The sequence below is a fragment of the Notolepis coatsorum genome (genome assembly GCF_963971535.1).
Source record: "Notolepis coatsorum genome assembly, chromosome: 2".
Taxonomy (NCBI): Eukaryota; Metazoa; Chordata; class Actinopteri; order Aulopiformes; family Paralepididae; genus Notolepis; species Notolepis coatsorum.
Genome location: NC_140166.1, coordinates 6,338,568 through 6,357,942, shown reverse-complemented (window position 1 = coordinate 6,357,942; position 19,375 = coordinate 6,338,568). Strand labels below are relative to the sequence as shown.

The window sequence follows — 19,375 nt, the reverse complement described above, 5'->3', positions numbered from 1 at the left end:
TCCTGGGGTTTGGTTTAGCTTGGTGCATGTTCGAAGGGAAGTGCTCAGACGGTGTCACGTATACACCCGAGCAAGAAGACTTGTCATTGGACGTCCTGACAGCAGGTCATTTATTGATTTGATATGGATGCATGGGTTCTAAAGACGGTCTATATAATGAGGAGACGGATCACTGTGGTAGGTGTCAACGGGGGAAATCTGTGACGGTAAAGATGACAGCCACGACAAAACAAGCAATGGGATTTTGGGATTTAGAGAAAACTATCAAATGTGATGTTATTTTATATTGGAGTAAAATTGTAATTTAATTCAATGTGAGTTTGAATATGTTTAAAATTAATACCGATCTCTGCTAGAAGGCTGGGAATCATGCAGTATGTGGTTGACATGGTAACTAAATACTCCAAACCAACAGATGGCACATGTGTATTTTGCTATCACAAAATTGTTGTAACCTAATGAACCATTCTGGGTTGTCTGTCATTTACCAGTGACTTGAAATATCAACGAAAAACAATGACTTTTGACAGATTCTTGGATACAAATGACAAGTATTTGACTGATCCTGAGTTCTGATCCATTGGGTTTACTGAACAGTATAGGCTCAGACCAGTAGCTTTACTGAACAGTATAGCCTCAGACCAGTAGCTTTAGACAAGTAGCTTTACTGAACAGTATAGGCTCAGACCAGTAGCTTTACTGAACAGTATAGCCTCAGACCAGTAGCTTTAGACAAGTAGCTTTACTGAACAGTATAGCCTCAGACCAGTAGCTTTACTGAACAGTATAGCCTCAGACCAGTAGCTTTACTGAACAGTATAGCTTTAGACAAGTAGCTTTACTGAACAGTATAGCCTCAGACCAGTAGCTTTACTGAACAGTATAGCTTTAGACCAGTAGCTTTACTGAACAGTATAGCTTTTGACAAGTAGCTTTACTGAACAGTATAGCCTCAGACCAGTAGCTTTAGACAAGTACACAGTAAATTTCGCAGAGTAAATTTTACTCAAACTGAGTCCATTTGAGCCCAAGTAAAATGTACTTAGCGAAATTTACTGTATAGCTTTACTGAACAGTATAGCCTCAGACCACTAGCTTTACTGAACAGTATAGCTTTAGACAAGTAGCTTTACTGAACAGTATAGCCTCAGACCACTAGCTTTACTGAACAGTATAGCTTTAGACCAGTAGCTTTACTGAACAGTATAGCTTTAGACAAGTAGCTTTACTGAACAGTATAGCTTTAGACAAGTAGCTTTACTGAACAGTATAGCTTTAGACCAGTAGTTTCACTGAACAGTATAGCTTTAGACCAGTAGCTTTACTGAACAGTATAGCTTTAGACCAGTAGTTTTACTGAACAGTATAGCTTTAGACCAGTAGCTTTACTGAACAGTATAGCTTTAGACCAGTAGTTTTACTGAACAGTATAGCTTTAGACCAGTCGTTTCACTGAACAGTATAGCTTTAGACCAGTAGCTTTACTGAACAGTATAGCCTCAGACCAGTAGCTTTACTGAACAGTATAGCTTTAGACCAGTAGTTTTACTGAACAGTATAGCTTTAGACAAGTAGTTTCACTGAACAGTATAGCTTTAGACAAGTAGCTTTACTGAACAGTATAGCTTTAGACCAGTAGTTTTACTGAACAGTATAGACTTAGACCAGTAGTTTTACTGAACAGTATAGCTTTAGACCAGTAGTTTTACTGAATAGTATAGCTTTAGACCAGTAGCTTTACTGAACAGTATAGCTTTAGACCAGTAGTTTTACTGAACAGTATAGCTTTAGACAAGTAGCTTTACTGAACAGTATAGCTTTAGACCAGTAGTTTTACTGAACAGTATAGCTTTAGACCAGTAGTTTTACTGAACAGTATAGCTTTAGACCAGTAGCTTTACTGAACAGTATAGCTTTAGACCAGTAGTTTCACTGAACAGTATAGCTTTAGACCAGTAGCTTTACTGAACAGTATAGCTTTAGACCAGTAGTTTTACTGAACAGTATAGCCTCAGACCAGTAGTTTTACTGAACAGTATAGCTTTAGACAAGTAGCTTTACTGAACAGTATAGCTTTAGACCAGTAGTTTTACTGAACAGTATAGCTTTAGACCAGTAGTTTCACCGAACAGTATAGCTTTAGACCAGTAGCTTTACTGAACAGTATAGCCTCAGACCAGTAGCTTTACTGAACAGTATAGCTTTAGACCAGTAGTTTTACTGAACAGTATAGCTTTAGACAAGTAGTTTCACTGAACAGTATAGCTTTAGACAAGTAGCTTTACTGAACAGTATAGCTTTAGACCAGTAGTTTTACTGAACAGTATAGACTTAGACCAGTAGTTTTACTGAACAGTATAGCTTTAGACCAGTAGTTTTACTGAATAGTATAGCTTTAGACCAGTAGCTTTACTGAACAGTATAGCTTTAGACCAGTAGTTTTACTGAACAGTATAGCTTTAGACAAGTAGCTTTACTGAACAGTATAGCTTTAGACCAGTAGTTTTACTGAACAGTATAGCTTTAGACCAGTAGTTTTACTGAACAGTATAGCTTTAGACCAGTAGTTTTACTGAACAGTATAGCTTTAGACAAGTAGCTTTACTGAACAGTATAGCTTTAGACCAGTAGTTTCACTGAACAGTATAGCTTTAGACCAGTAGCTTTACTGAACAGTATAGCTTTAGACAAGTAGCTTTACTGAACAGTATAGCTTTAGACAAGTAGCTTTACTGAACAGTATAGCTTTAGACCAGTAGTTTCACTGAACAGTATAGCTTTAGACCAGTAGCTTTACTGAACAGTATAGCTTTAGACCAGTAGTTTTACTGAACAGTATAGCTTTAGACCAGTAGCTTTACTGAACAGTATAGCTTTAGACCAGTAGTTTTACTGAACAGTATAGCTTTAGACCAGTAGTTTTACTGAACAGTATAGCTTTAGACCAGTAGCTTTACTGAATAGTATAGCTTTAGACCAGTAGTTTTACTGAACAGTATAGCTTTAGACCAGTAGCTTTACTGAATAGTATAGCTTTAGACCAGTAGTTTTACTGAACAGTATAGCTTTAGACCAGTAGCTTTACTGAACAGTATAGCTTTAGACCAGTAGTTTTACTGAACAGTATAGCTTTAGACCAGTAGTTTTACTGAACAGTATAGCTTTAGACCAGTAGTTTTACTGAACAGTATAGCTTTAGACCAGTAGCTTTACTGAACAGTATAGCTTTAGACCAGTAGCTTTACTGAACAGTATAGCTTTAGACCAGTAGTTTTACTGAACAGTATAGACTTAGACCAGTAGTTTTACTGAACAGTATAGCTTTAGACCAGTAGTTTTACTGAACAGTATAGCTTTAGACCAGTAGCTTTACTGAACAGTATAGCTTTAGACCAGTAGTTTTACTGAACAGTATAGCTTTAGACAAGTAGCTTTACTGAACAGTATAGTAGTTATATATATATATATATATATATATAGTTTCTACCCACAGGCAGTTTGCCTGATGAACAGTTAATCCGCTCATTACTGAACTCGAATGCTGCTGCAATGCTCAGACACTTTATTGGACCCTTGTGCGTCAATATAATGTGCAATTATTTTAGCTTGTCGAATGTGTACTTATTTAAATTTTTTACTTATACTTAGTTGTACCGTTTATTGTTTATTGTATATAAACAGTATATACTTAGACCAGTAGCTTTACTGAACAGTATAGACTTAGACCATTTGTTTTAGAATAGAATAGAATAGAAATACTTTAATCATCCCCGAGGGAAATTTGGCAAATTTTCATCTCATTTCAAACCTTATATATTCTCAATGAGGTTTCCCTCATTTCCAATGCTGTCGAGATTACAGGCATATTAACACGGGTAAGAAAAACACAATATAAAGAAAAAGAAAAGAAAATCTCTTTAGATAATTAGACATTGAATAAATAGGACAAAAAAAGAAAGATCAAAATTAAAAATGGTTACATACTGAAGGCATGGATATTTGTAAGCATTTAAAAAAGTTATCCATGGAATGGAGTTGAATAATATTCCAAGAAGCTTGGGCATTAAACAAAAGGCTGCCTTTCCAAGTTCAGTTTGTACTGTATCATGGGACATTACGCATAAGCTAATCATTTCAGTGTGTCCGATAAGAGTCCTTAATTTCAATCTAGTAACATTGTGAAATCACGGGAAAAGTGATAATTTCCACAATGGCCTTAAAGATAAACGGATACCAATGTTTATTCTGCCTCTGCAGTGGTGAGTACAATATCTATCACCAATAATAAATCTGAGAGGGGAATGATGGACGTTTCAAGAGGTTTAAGAGCAGCATTTCTATACATCTCCATAATCCAAGACGGATGGAAAAACTGCATCAACGACACTCTTTCTGCTAATCATTGGGAAGCTGGTTCTATCAAGAAGCCACTTTTTTGCCTCAATTTTCTGACACGATTGTTTATGTTATTTAAATCTAAATTGTTTATATGGTATTTAAATGTAAATTTCTCATCAAGCCAAATGCCAAGATTCTTGTAATCTGTAACTCTTTGGATGTCAGACCCATTCACAGTTAATATTATGCAAATTATTAAAAACAATATCTCTAGCTCTAGAGAATATCATGACTTTTGTTTTGATTGCATTACGTTCAAGCGTAAGGCCAATAAGCGCATCTTGCAGAGCATTACTTGAGATTTGCAGGTTCTCAATGGCTAATTGTACAGAGTCAGCAATACAATACACAACAGTGTCATCTGCATAACGATGATACTTGACAGTTACTCAAAGATGAGACAATTTCATTAATATAAATGGTTAATGAGACATGACCCTCCAGTTGATTTCCTGGTATCAATGGATTGCAATGCTTTAAAAACACTAGTAGATAAAGGCTGAAAGGAAAACTGAGAGGCATGCCCCACAATGCGCACATGGTCGCCATGGTCACCAAGAGGGGGCTCCAGATAAGTATTATCAAACCAGTATCAGCTAAATGTTTATTAAAGGCTAAGCAGATATCCTTCTGTTCAGATATTAACCCTCTGGGGACAACTGGGTTGTGGACGACCCAATTAGTACTTTTAGAATATTCCTAAAGAGAGGTAGTAACTTACTTTTCTTTCCCCAGTCTCTATAGGTTTGTGCCGTTCCAACGTGGACTCCGGTGCGATCCTATCCCTTTGTGAAGCTCTGTGGTCCAGCCTTGAACTGCAGTGTCTTTTTTGGAGATTTATAAAATAAATCCATAATGATAAATCCAACACTGTCTTCTGTTTGCATTGGGTTTGGTCTGGCCTCATTGGAAGCAGTGTTTACTGCACATCAGCGCTAATTCAAACAGTCATTGGAAGTGGTCGAACATGAAACTAGTCTATCCTCATAACCTATACAGTATATCTGTGGCAATTCTACAGCAACCATACCTTATGAAAATAATGACTAGGAGTGAATATGTACATTTACCCATTTGAATAGTATTGTAAAGCACTCGCCCAGGGTGCATTGATATTCCATGGACACTTATTTTGGCCATTGGCATGGAAATGGTCCAGAAGTGATGTCAAAAGAAAGGCAGACTCGCCCAGCCAATAGATAATTTGCTTAATTCCCACACTCACACACACACACACACTCAAAAGTGCACACAGTCAGAGAGGTGCTTATTTGGACACAAGTATCTTGTGTTTTATTATAAGAAAAGGTCTGCATGTAACCCAAATAAAGAGTAGAATAACTTGAGCAATAATACGTTTAGATTCTCCTTTGTGCATTTGGGTGGTATTGGGATATTGTAAGATGATATTTAATTGTTATTCCATTTGTATCATATAATTATACATTTCTACATATTTTATGTGTACAAATAATTTTAAATATATATTTTTTATTGTATTTATTTATCATTAACACTTTGAGCGCCACGCCCTGTTTTCCTTTTTACCCCCTTGAATGCCACGGTCCACTCCAAATGTTAACGTTAATATCGCCTAATCTATGTTTTAAATTATGGCTATGTGTCTAATCTGCCCGTCGCTTATCAAAGAATCATTTTCCAGTCAGTGTTGTCAAGGCAGATTGGTTTTTTATCGCTTCATTTCCGTTTGAGAGCATTTTGAAAAGCACCCGTTTTCAGGTGAAAAACAACCTATTCTATGATAATCGCCTTTTACTGGAATATTCCAGAACGTTGATATTTGTTGGCCTATTTATGAATCGTTTTCAAATAAACGCTAGATGATCAATAGTATACGTGCAGGCACGCACGTTTGAGCCGCGCTGTGATAATAGCTGCTTTCATTTCCTCATGGATTTTACAGTGAAACAGCTAGAGCACATATCACAAAAAAGCTTATCTCCTCGAAAACGAGTCTGATTATCCTAACACTGATCACATGGATTCCTTACCTGACATCAGATGGTATCCAAATGGTATATTCCAATTCCTGATCACCATTCGAAAAAATCGATAAGTATATTGATCCAACGTTTGTACAGTATAACCCATGCTCGCCGCGGCTCAGAGGATCCAGAATGAACTCTGGTAACTCCGGCTGCATCAGTGGACTGGAAAATGTGGACTGGAATATTTTTTTCCCCATCCATTTTCATTGAGTCCATTCCAAAAGGGTGATTTACCATCTGGGAGACAATAGGGCGTGTTTTTTTCACATTTGATCGCCGGCGGCCCCTGGATTTCCAACGGTAGGCTCGGGTGATGCAATATGATTTCGGAGGTAAAGCCGTGATGTGGCTTTCAACGTCACTATCGTAATCCCGAGATTAGCCGTGAGTGGCATACAAAGTGTTAATAAATGTTTAAGAAGTGAGTAACAAATCATTATTTAAAGGTCAGTAAATATATTTGTTAAGACCATGTCAATAGATTATAGTTACTAGTTAATAGTAGTTATTATTCTTAATTTACTCATGTTTACAAAGGTTATTTTGTATTATTAAATTGGTACCTAATTATTATCAACGGATTTGTAAAAAGTCAGTTAATATATTTGATAATACCATGTTTATGAGTTGTGTTGGATGTTGGGCAAAATATTGCATTTCACAAACCAAACATGGCTTAGACCCCAGCAATGATTACATTTGACATGTGTAGGTAAGAAATAGTAGCCTTGTTTTTGTTGGAATTCACTGCCTTCCTAAATTGAGTGGGATCTGAAAAAGAGCTAGTGATTAAGTCCAATTAATAATTTGATTTGGCATTCCTTACAGATAATTTTGTTTCTAATTTTTTTAAATCAAGACCAGTGGGATGGATCCCCTGAGTGTCTGGCAAGTGGCCAGGCACTGTTCCTTTCCTTAAATAAAAATGACAATTCGGGTATAAACCAAAGGGTAAACCAAAATATTTTATAAACAAAATTCTTAAAGGTGCATGTTAATGATTGAGAGAGAGGTTTTTATGGGGGGAAAAAATAAGAAATAATATAGTGCATGTCACTGTGGGAATAGTCAAAGTTTCTAAAATGTCTTTTGATGATAGTGAGAGATTGTGTTTTCTTTAATTGAGTGTTTCTGATACATGCCATAGGGCAATGATCACTGAATCCTAAATTGAAGATGCCACAAGCAAGAATTTAGAGTAATTTTTCAGAGTTGGCCTAGTGGATTCGGTAATCAGCCGAGTTAAGTTGAGGTTACCACTACCTCCTTGAGGTACTGAACAGTATAGACTAAGACCATTAGTTTTACTGAACTGTATAGACTTAGAACAGTAGTTTTACTGAACCTTATAGACCATGAGTTTAGGGCACTGGACAAAAACTATTGAGATAGAATCAATTTTTCTGATCTAACATCCTTATGTTAGATGTATCAGAAAGTCAAGTGACTTTGCTTAGATTTCTGTTACACAGAGCTCCTGGTATCACATTTTAGTATTGGAGAAATTCTGCCCACACTGTATTTTGGCTTGGTATCGGCTGGTTATCCACTACCAGTGTCTGTGCATTTCTGGCGTGTTATTTAACTAAGATAGTGTACTCAGTATTCCTGTAACCTCAGGACTCTAGTGTACATAAAGGGGATGGGGCTTAAAGCAGCAGATTCATGTTCACATCTCGGGGCAAGTACACAGTGGACTTATTTGGTCAGTCAGGTTAATACAGTACAACAGTAGCATTTCCCAGTCACAGCACACATGCATGAAGCACAAACACCCAAGGCATGCTGCTTAGCTCTTAGTTATCCATTGTGAATGACCACTTCATGTAAAATGGCACCCCAAAGTTACCTTACATGAAGAAATAGATGTTTTCGTTTGTTGCAGTTTTCTCTTATCCGCCATGTTTAAACACGATGGCGTTACAACGTCACCGGATGTTCCATGGTGCAGCTTTAATTAACTTAAAGTATATTTGTTTACATTTCTCATGCTTCTCTTCCATTAACCTTTAACCTCTAGGGCTGGACTGCTTGGACCGCTCTCTACGTAGCTCGTTTTTACAGCCATTAGTGCTAACATCTCTCGCCTCTGTGTGTCCAGTCTCCAAGGTAACAAGTGTCAGATGACCTGTGACCCAGGAACTTATTACAATGGGCACAGGAGGACGTGTGAGCCCTGCCACCGGGCCTGTGCCACCTGTGCAGGTAAGAGGCACTGGGAAGCAGCTGGATGGACACACAATCTTTTTTTATTTGGTTTTTGCCCATTTTTATTTTGGTAACGTTACAGTAGGTTATTTGATGTCCCTGTCCACTATGTCTCTCTCAGGTATAGAGTTGTTATGTTATGTCCCTGTCCTCTTGTCTCTCAGCTATAGTTGTTATGTTATGTCCCTGTCCTCTTGTCTCTCAGCTATAGTTGTTATGTTATGTCCCTGTCCTCTGTCTCTCAGGTATAGAGTTGTTATGTTACAGTATGTCCCTGTCCTCTTGTCTCTCAGCTATAGTTGTTATGTTATGTCCCTGTCCTCTGTCGCTCAGGTATAGTTGTTATGTTATGTCCCTGTCCTCTGTCTCTCAGGTATAGAGTTGTTATGTTACAGTATGTCCCTGTCCTCTTGTCTCTCAGCTATAGTTGTTATGTTATGTCCCTGTCCTCTTGTCTCTCAGCTATAGTTGTTATGTTATGTCCCTGTCCTCTTGTCTCTCAGCTATAGTTGTTATGTTATGTCACTGTCCTCTTGTCTCTCAGCTATAGTTGTTATGTTATGTCCCTGTCCTCTTGTCTCTCAGCTATAGTTGTTATGTTATGTCACTGTCCTCTTGTCTCTCAGCTATAGTTGTTATGTTATGTCCCTGTCCTCTGTCTCTCAGCTATAGTTGTTATGTTATGTCCCTGTCCTCTGTCTCTCAGCTATAGTTGTTATGTTATGTCACTGTCCTCTTGTCTCTCAGCTATAGTTGTTATGTTATGTCCCTGTCCTCTGTCTCTCAGCTATAGTTGTTATGTTATGTCCCTGTCCTCTGTCGCTCAGGTATAGTTGTTATGTCCCTGTCCTCTGTTTCTCTCAGGTATAGTTGTTATGTTATGTCCCTGTCCTCTGTCTCTCAGCTATAGTTATGTTATGTCCCTGTCCTCTGTCTCTCAGCTATAGTTGTTATGTTATGTCCCTGTCCTCTGTCTCTCAGGTATAGTTGTTATGTTATGTCCCTGTCCTCTTGTCTCTCAGCTATAGTTGTTATGTTATGTCCCTGTCCTCTGTCTCTCAGGTATAGTTGTTATGTTATGTCCCTGTCCTCTGTCTCTCAGCTATAGTTATGTTATGTCCCTGTCCTCTGTCTCTCAGCTATAGTTGTTATATTATGTCCCTGTCCTCTGTCTCTCTCAGCTATAGTTGTTATGTTATGTCCCTGTCCTCTGTCTCTCAGCTATAGTTATGTTATGTCCCTGTCCTCTGTCTCTCAGCTATAGTTGTTATGTTATGTCCCTGTCCTCTGTCTCTCTCAGCTATAGTTATGTTATGTCCCTGTCCTCTGTCTCTCAGCTATAGTTGTTATGTTATGTCCCTGTCCTCTGTCTCTCTCAGGTATAGTTGTTATGTTATGTCCCTGTCCTCTGTCTCTCAGGTCTAGTTGTTATGTTATGTCCCTGTCCTCTGTCTCTCTCAGCTATAGTTGTTATGTTATGTCCCTGTCCTCTGTCTCTCAGGTATAGTTATGTTATGTCCCTGTCCTCTGTCTCTCTCAGCTATAGTTGTTATGTTATGTCCCTGTCCTCTGTCTCTCAGGTCTAGTTGTTATGTTATGTCCCTGTCCTCTTGTCTCTCTCAGCTATAGTTGTTATGTTATGTCCCTGTCCTCTGTCTCTCAGGTCTAGTTGTTATGTTATGTCCCTGTCCTCTGTCTCTCTCAGCTATAGTTGTTATGTTATGTCCCTGTCCTCTGTCTCTCTCAGGTATAGTTGTTATGTTATGTCCCTGTCCTCTGTCTCTCTCAGCTATAGTTGTTATGTTATGTCCCTGTCCTCTGTCTCTCAGGTATAGTTGTTATGTTATGTCACTGTCCTCTGTCTCTCAGGTATAGTTGTTATGTTATGTCCCTGTCCTCTGTCTCTCAGCTATAGTTGTTATGTTATGTCCCTGTCCTCTGTCTCTCAGGTATAGTTGTTATGTTATGTCCCTGTCCTCTGTCTCTCAGGTATAGTTGTTATGTTATGTCCCTGTCCTCTGTCTCTCAGGTATAGTTGTTATGTTATGTCCCTGTCCTCTGTCTCTCAGGTATAGTTGTTATGTTATGTCCCTGTCCTCTGTCTCTCAGGTATTGGTATCGAGGCGTGCACTAAGTGCTCAGAGGGCTACATGCTGGAGGACTGGCGGTGTGTGTCGTCATGCAGTGCTGGGTACTACCAGGCAGAACAGGCATCGGAGAACAGCCAGACCCAGACACAGAGATCCTGCAGAAAGTAAGTCCACGCGCCCACCCGGCGCCACCCCCCTCGTCTTTATATTGCGACAACCACGGATGCCTAGACTCGCTAGCCCTTGGTTAACAGGTTGGATGCGTGGGGACCCAGAGGTGTGAGGGAGCTGAGTCTGATGGCTTGGGGGGGGGGGAAACTGTTCTTGCCAAAATAGACTGTTTATGAAAAGGTCTATAGAATACTGGACCAGCACTTGACGCTGATACCATCTGTCCTAAGTATTGTGCCCTTGGCGTGAAGTGGCTAGACTCACTAGAGGAAGACCACCCTGTAACCAGATGGTCTCAGGTTAGATCCCCCAGTGAAGTGGCTACAGGAAGACCACCCTGTAACCAGAAGGTCCCAGGTTAGATCCCCCACGACAGCCAACGTGTCCATCCCTGTTAAAATGTCCTTGAACTCATACCCGCTCCATGGGTGCTGAACATGTCTGACCCTTGCACTCTGGTGAAATGTCTTAACATATATGTGTTTCTCAGAGGGATATGTGGGAAAACATGTCTTCTTTCACTGAATGTTTAGAATGCCCACTCTTCCTTCCATGTTGGAACGGTTTCTATGTTTTGACATAATAAGAAATATATAAACAAAAATGTAATAAATTGGTTTCTTATTACTGGATCTCGGAAACTAGTCACAGTGGAGAACTGTACTATCACGCCTATCACGCCTTTCTATACCACTGCATGGAAATCAGGCATTGTCATTGGTTTTCCAGGCAGCCATGTTGGAAGACTAGACAAACATTCTGTGCAAGGCCTCTATTACTGTTTTGTAATGTGGCGATAGAGGTGCTTGATGAAGGAGATTCTGACATTAACATTAACCCCCCCTCAGGTGTGACCGTAGCTGCTATGAGTGTTCGGGATCAGGGGAGAGGAACTGCACGTCCTGCGTCAACGGATTCAACCTGGAGGCGGGAGCCTGCATAGTCAGCACCATCTGTAAAGATGGTGAGTTACCACCTTGCTGTTTCTGTTTCCTCCTCACCGCGTTACGTATTGTCCCCAATATAAGAGCCTGCTGCGACCTGCAAAGAGACAGTGATGTTAATGTCCACTGGATAACCAGTGGGTTTCGGAGGGTAAGTGAAAGTAAGAGCGAGTTGACCAGCAGGACTGAGGCGGAGTTATAATTCACATGTTCAGATTGTGGTGATCAATGAGTCCGTCTAATTGAAATACAATCTATGGTTCTATTTTTAAATTTTAGATGTACATTCTGTTAGAAATAGGCCTAACAGCAGGGTACAGTTTAATTGAAATTTGACTTAAAATAACTCAAATTAATAAAAAAATAAAAATATTTATAATAATAATACATTTGGTCAGATAGGCTATACTTCTAATCAGGGTCGTCTTATATTCTGATCAATACGGTCTGTTTTTGATAAATGATGTGTTTCTGTGTTGTAGCACCTTCTCCCTGACTAGAATGTGTTTTATGAACGATGCTTTGCCGTCCATGTCGGACTGCGTTCAAGTGGAGCACATCACCTTTAATAATGTCATGGCTATACGTACACTCACTCTTTAACCGCAAGCCCTTAACGCTCACCACTACACGCCTAACCTAACTCTTAAGTCTAACCTTAACCCTAAACCCTGGTCTGAGTTTAAGCCTTTTCTAGAAGATGGTCCTCACAAGTCGCACCTTTTTGTGGTTTTTCTATTGTTGTGGGGACATTTTGAATCTAACCATTTTAAGACAAATGAAGATCACAAATGCGGTCTCTCGTTCTGCTTTTCGACAACTTCTCCTCTGTCAATCGGTTATGCAATAAATCTCTGCACTTTTCCCCTGCTTTCGTTTAAATTGTTCCTGCTTCCGTTTCATTGAGTGTGATCTCTATTCCCTACCACTCTTCTTCAGTCTTCTATCGTATTAGAATACTTGTCTGAATGTGCATGTTTTGAAATCAGTCTTTTTCACACTGTACTGCACCTGGTTCAGTGTGAAAGTGGAATATATACGTTAGGAATTTTGGCCTGAACCTAATCCTGGGCCAAGAGCATGAGAAGCACTGTGATGAAATGAAGCACTCGTCACTATTCATCCTCACCCCAGGGTTATCCTGTGCTCTAGGCTTAGAGTTGGCGTTTTGTTAATAGTAATAATTTAGACCCTTTTCACACTATACCAGATAGCTCAGTGCTAAGGTCTAGAAATCGCATGAAGTCTGGAGTAATCTTGCCCCAGAGCAGAGCTAGCAAACCCTGGGTTTAAATCAGTATATATATATATGCTGTATACAGCACTGTTGTACATGGTATCATACAGAGTGGGTAGACTATAGTATGAGGTGGGTAGATAAGATTACTATGATTACAGTGTAGGCAGTTGTAGACTGTGAAAGCAGTAGGTTGGTATAAATTGAGTAGGCAACAGAGTTCAGAGTCGTACAATGTGTGTAACAGAGCCTAGGGTGTATGCAATGGAGTCAGAGTTTATAGGGGGGGGGGGGTTAATGGTTTATAGGTTGTAGAATGCAGTTAGTTTATGGTTTATAGGTAGAATGCAGTTAGTTTATGGTTAATAGGTTGTGGAATGCAGTTAACTTCTGATTAGGAGAGCTGTCTCTTACTGTAGCTCACTGACTTGTTAAGGTGGCAGGCTGGTGATTTGGCAGCTCCTTGATGTTGGGTTTGGTCTAGCAGTGACCACATTTTCACAGCATAGAAACCTCACCAGCTAGAGACTAAGTCTAGAGAAGGGGAAAACTCCCCTGTGTGATCTTTCTGATGATGATAATAAGGATGTTGATGAGGAGGAGGATGATGATGATGGTGATATTATCATTCTCAAAGTGCACCTTCAGTCTGCCTCCAACCCTCTTAAACTAAGGCTAATAGATATGATGCATTATTAGCATCGGAATAGATTTGTGTTGATTCTCAAATCCCCTGACCGAGGATGGCGGATTCTACATGTGCTGATGCGACAGACTGGAGGTCCACTTTCAGAGCCTTTTCTCTCTGATGCAAAAGCAGTGTCAAGGCAGGATGGCACTCGAGTCAGTCAATTCAATCAGTTCAAAATAGACTGATGTGTAACTATTTGTGAGCTGGTAGAACATGTTTTCTCTTGTTGATGTGTAAAGGAGAAGCTCTTAAAGGGGAAGCTCTTACTGAACATGTGAAGGAGAATCTCTTAAAGGGGAAGCTCTTACTGAACATGTGAAGGAGAAGCTCTTAAAGGGGAAGCTCTTACTGAACATGTGAAGGAGAAGCTCTTAAAGGGGAAGCTCTTACTGAACAGGTTGATCTGAAAGTGAGTCGAGGCCGTCGCTGCATCATGTTGACTTTTTAGAAAATCAACAGTTTTTTCCAATTGTGTGACGTTTGTTCTTTTTCTCTCTTTCTCTTCCCCTTCTTCCCGTCACGGATCCAATCAATCCCACCGGACTGCAATCTTACCCTCCTCCTCCTCGATGAACACCTCACCTGTGATTGGATAAAAAAAAAAAAAAAAAAACACTCTTCCTGTCAACCTGACCCCCCTCAATGGCTCTTCCTGCCTCTCCCAACCAATCCTGTGGCGGTTCTGCCCTGTGTGTGTTTTTTTGTTTTTGTTTTTTTTCTTCCCCTTTAACTCTTCTTCCTGCTCTGTGGAAAGCAAATGAAGAATCTTGGGCCGATGGCAATTTCTGCGCGCTCGTAAAAAAGAACAATCTCTGCCAGAGGAAAGTGCTGCAGCAGCTCTGTTGCAGAACATGCTCGTTAAAGGGCTGACGGGACGTCCTCGCTGGGCACCGGCGGAGCGTGAGGCGGGTGTAGGGGCATCCGGGGGGGGCACCCCTCTCTCTCTCTGCACCCCCCTTCTGACCCCCCGGCTCGTTCACTCAGTCAGATAATTTATAAGAGAATCTGTGCCTCTCAAAAGGACTGCATCGGAGGTGCGATGACGGGACTACAACACACCTACCTTTTTCTTCTGTACGGGGACACAAACACAGTGTGGTCGAGGTGTTTTCAAAAACGACTGGGACTTCAACTTCAAGAGCAAAACCAACCAACGAGCAAACAAACGAAAACGTAAAGAAAAATACAAAAAATACAAAAAAAAAGTGAAACGAAACAAACAAATAAAAGTGTCGGTATTTTGTGACCAAAGCATCGATGCCAAAATAATTGTAACTTCTTTTTGTTGCCAGTTGTGGGGAGGTATGTCGCTAACGGGAGCCACTCTGGCCTGTGAATCTTATCAATACTGTCTGTGTTGCTTTTTATTTTGGCTCTTCCTCTTTGTCCTCCTCCTCCTCTCCTCTTCTTTCTCTTCCTCCAATGTTAACAATGCACACAGGGTAAGATACTGAAGCCAGCCACCAGCTAAACGCTTTGAACTAAATTGTTTGTGGCTGGTGAGTTTATCTACTTTTCCAGACACATTGGCAGGTAAACTCAACCACCATTTCCTAGGTTGTTCCTCTATTCAAAGGATCAGTTTGACTGGTGAAATAGTGAATGTTTGTGGACTGCACCGTAGCACCCTGCCCTGCGCACGCAGGTGGGTGCTTTTTAGAAAGAGAAATACGTTTGGTAGGAACGGTAAGAAGGGCCCCCGTTTTGTCAATCTGTCAGGAGAATGTCACAAGTAAACAATAATGTGAGAGTAATGTGCGTCTGGGCTGAGCTCTGATATCTGGGGAGGGAAGATCCATTCTCACTACCACACACACACATGCACACACATATGGAACGCAGATAAACAGATACACACCCCCATGGCTAAAGTACATTATGAACACACACACACACACACATATATATTAACATATACATACGTTTAGAAACAGAAATGTATGAGCAGACACAGTGAACACCTGGGAACTGAAGGAAGGGGCTGAGATAACACAACTGACCCCAGAAAAACTAAACCTCACTTTGGCTGTGTTGGTTTAAGCACATAAACTCTTCTTTTGTAAACTTAAGTCCTTCAGATAAATAATGTAGTATTCCATGAGTCCCATTTTCACAAACTATCGTTTGACTCCCGATTACATGCACTGCAAAATTCCAGTATTGATCCGATTAAGACGATACTCTGAATGAGGAACAGTCATTAAAACAGCATTTTCTGATCACCTTATTCTGAATAATGGTGGATTATTCCTATTTTATTATCAAAGGCATTTTAGACGTGTGAACACTTTAATCAGACTATGACTCTCATTCATAGTTTTCGTGACATTTAAAAAAATCTATCCTTGAATCGGGAATCTGAATGGAATAGTCCCATAAACATCTTGTGTCAAACGGAATCTGAATGGAATAGTCCCATAAGCATCTTGTGTCAAGCGGAATCTGAATGGAATAGTCTCATAAACATCTTGTGTAAAATGGCGTAATCGGAATGGAATAGTCCCATAAACATCTTGTGTAAAACGGCATAATCTGAATGGAATAGCCCCATAAGCATCTTGTGTAAAACGGAGTAATCTGAATGGAATAGTCCCATAAACATCTTGTGTAAAACGGCGTAATCTTGACTATTCCCTTATTTAGATTGAGGTCAATAGTCGTGATTATTACAGTCCCATGTAAAAGTAGTCAGACACATTTTCCAAAACGGTGAAAATGTTTACTTTGAAAGGGAACTCTTCGCTGTGCTCCAGACGGGTTCATTTTGTGATGTCACACGGGCACAGAAGTGTCACTGTTCACTTTTTAACACAGAGGGTCGATGATCGGCACAGAATTCAGTCAGTCTTAAACTTGTTTCGTCCGCTGTGTGGCGGCCTTCGACGGAGAGACAGAGGACGTGCACATCGGGGCTGGAGTCAGGAAGGAGAACAAAGAAAAAACACTTTGGGTGGAGATGGTTATCATATTCAACCTTTTAAAGACCTGATCTGTGATTTTTATTTTTCATATCAATACAGGGTATATTCACATACATACTTGGAAGAGTTTTGATCTGTAGCTATTTGGAACTTTTTTAACCCATTGAAAATCTGAATATAGATCTGTGTTGGTGTTTACAAGTATTACCTAATGTAAACAAACCTTTCACAGCAACAGATACAGTGAATACAACAAGAAATCCAACTAAAGAATGAAAATGTCTCATTCGTTGTCTCTGGGGCTACCCATAACTGAGAATTAAGGCTTTATCGTTAGCAAATTAACGAAGGCAGCCTTGATGGAGATGCAACGGTCCGCTTGGTCTTATCCAAGAGGTCTACGGCGTAGCCACACCAAACCATAATGCATTAAGAAAATGCACAGAAACCATAGAAACCCTAAACTCAACCCATAATGCAACATTAGTCAAACATGACATGTTTCCCTGGTATCGGCAGATGGTAGTTGGAAAATAGTTGTTTTTCGGCTTCGAGATGCAGCAAGAAAACAGGTGTTCAGTCATGCCGCTTATCAACCCTTCTGGAGATGTCAAATATATCGAGCCTTTATTTTACTCAACACTATACACTGTGCTATCGGACATATTTCTATCTGTTCTACCATACGTATTTCTATCATATAAAGCAGGAAGCGGCGTGCTACTGTGTACCTCACGCACAAATGGCAGGCTGTCTGATGGATGTGTGCATTTTTATCTTCCCGTTCGTCCGTCTGGCCGGCTGTCTGTCTCTCCGTCTGGCCGGCTGTCTGTCTCTCCGTCTGTCTGGCTGTATGTCTCTCCGTCTGTCTGGCTGTCAACATCGGCAGATGGAACTCGGGAGGTGATTCCGATGGTACTGGATTTCAGATGGAGAATGAGTGTAAAATGTTTAAAAGATTCTTATTCTATTTGTGCAGTCACGCCCGTGGTCGGAGCAAATTACAGTATTAGGGAAGACTTGTTGGACCGTCGATTTTTTGGTTCTTGATGATTTGTAATAAAGATTGATGAATCTCTTGTATCTGCTTAATGAAAGCCTCTTCCTGGTCATTGTTTAAGATGACTTGAGTTGACTTTAGATGGTGTGGTAATAGAGCCATACGTACACCCCCTCCTTTCCCCCACTATGAATTTTTTTGTCTACCTGTGATATACCTGTGGTGATGTATTATTAATGTTACTCAAAGGCCTAGTTTTGGAAATCGTTTTTTTTATTATTTTTTTTATTTTAATGTTCTTATTAAAATGTTTAATCTGTTTTCAGTTTTCTTTGGTTTCATTCTAGTTCTCATTCATGATCTTGATCACTGGGTAGAATAGTAGCACTGTATGTTTGCCCAAGTACTGTCTGAAAGAGGACACTTTGGGTGGCTGTGCTTTATTTCTATATTAGAAGACTTAAATGTGCTATAGAATAGATAACATTCAACTAGCATGTATCAGACCAGCAATACCTCATCCACCCTAATTCGCCACGCATATTTTTTCGGGTGAAGCAACTTGGGGAGTAGACGGGTTAGCAGCGTTTGTTCACAAACTACAACTTTAGGACTAAACAAGCTGAAAGTCCCCGTCCAGAAATGGTTGTTACCTCTTAGTTTTAGGAGAATGGGACAATCTGCTGCTGCTGAATAGGGACACAGCAACTGTTGAACGCTTGCTAGAATAAAATTGTCTGGTGTTCTTTTGCCATATAAAGGGCCTCAAAACACATATTTTTAATAGAGCCTTTTGTTGATTTTTATCTAGTTTTAGCTCCATACATTTCATGTTCTTTTACTAGTTTTAGCCCTTCTTACTTTATGTTATTATTATTTTTTATTCTCTTTTACACTAGCGCTTTGAGATTTGTTCCACAATTATAAAGCACCTCTACAAATCAAATATTTATCTATGGCTGTAAAAAACGGCTGGATGTCATTTAGCCAAATCAGCACGGCTGTGGGTGTGAGTCTTTCACCTTTTACATATCTAGCTTTGGCATGGATTGATTGTTTAGTTCTCTAGCGTGGCTAACAAATGCAAATATTGTAGTCTGCCCCGTTGTTCTGCCCAGGATTGCGTTCCTTTCTGCTCCGGGAATGTGCACGCACACCGAGTCTGACATATACAGCAAACAGGTCTATACCTTCCTAGCTTTCAGGTCATTTAGATAAATTCATGCATAGTGCAGGCGAGGTGTCGGCTAATATCCACAATGAGGATCTTCCCCATACTTTGAACAATGCGAATGTTTAATATTGCTCGCAAACATGCACTGTTGCTGTCCTCTCCAGATTAGTTTTTGCTGCTGCGGGGGACCACAAAAGGTTATAGTGGTTGTTGATTGATGTGGAAAATATTCAAACACAGCTAACATTAGGCTATATTCAGCGTGCACAGCAAACATTCCACCAGTAGGATGTGATATTAGCTGCGGGCCAAATACAGGCCAAATACAACAGCAATCAAGAGGAATGGTGTCTGCGTTTTCCACAAAGTGGGCACGGCTGCACAAAAAATCCCAAATACCCGAATTTGTCGAATGTATTGTCCGACACCTTTTTTACCGTGTAGTCCTTTGTAAAGCCAGGAGCTGAAGCATGTGCAGTAGTCTAGGGCTATAAAGTATGTACAGAGCTGATTGTGGGCTAATTCTACTCTG

General features: G+C 40.0%; 1 protein-coding gene across 3 annotated transcripts in view; it reads left to right on the top strand.

Moving 5' to 3' along the window:
- Window positions 1–17,745, top strand: part of pcsk5b (proprotein convertase subtilisin/kexin type 5b) — a 292,169-nt gene extending 274,424 nt beyond the window's left edge. Inside the window, exons 18-21 of one of the 3 annotated variants that reach the window (XM_084338245.1) lie at window positions 8,509–8,612; window positions 10,725–10,869; window positions 11,725–11,840; window positions 14,512–17,745. In XM_084338245.1, the coding sequence (XP_084194371.1) occupies window positions 8,509–8,612; window positions 10,725–10,869; window positions 11,725–11,840; window positions 14,512–14,618 (472 nt within the window). In that variant the 3' untranslated portion in view covers window positions 14,619–17,745. Of the gene's footprint in view, window positions 1–5,133; window positions 5,251–8,508; window positions 8,613–10,724; window positions 10,870–11,724; window positions 11,841–14,502 lie in introns of those variants that run through there. The other 2 variants (XM_084338244.1, XM_084338246.1) reach the window with 2 other exon arrangements.
- The last annotated feature ends 1,630 nt before the right edge of the window (window positions 17,746–19,375 follow it).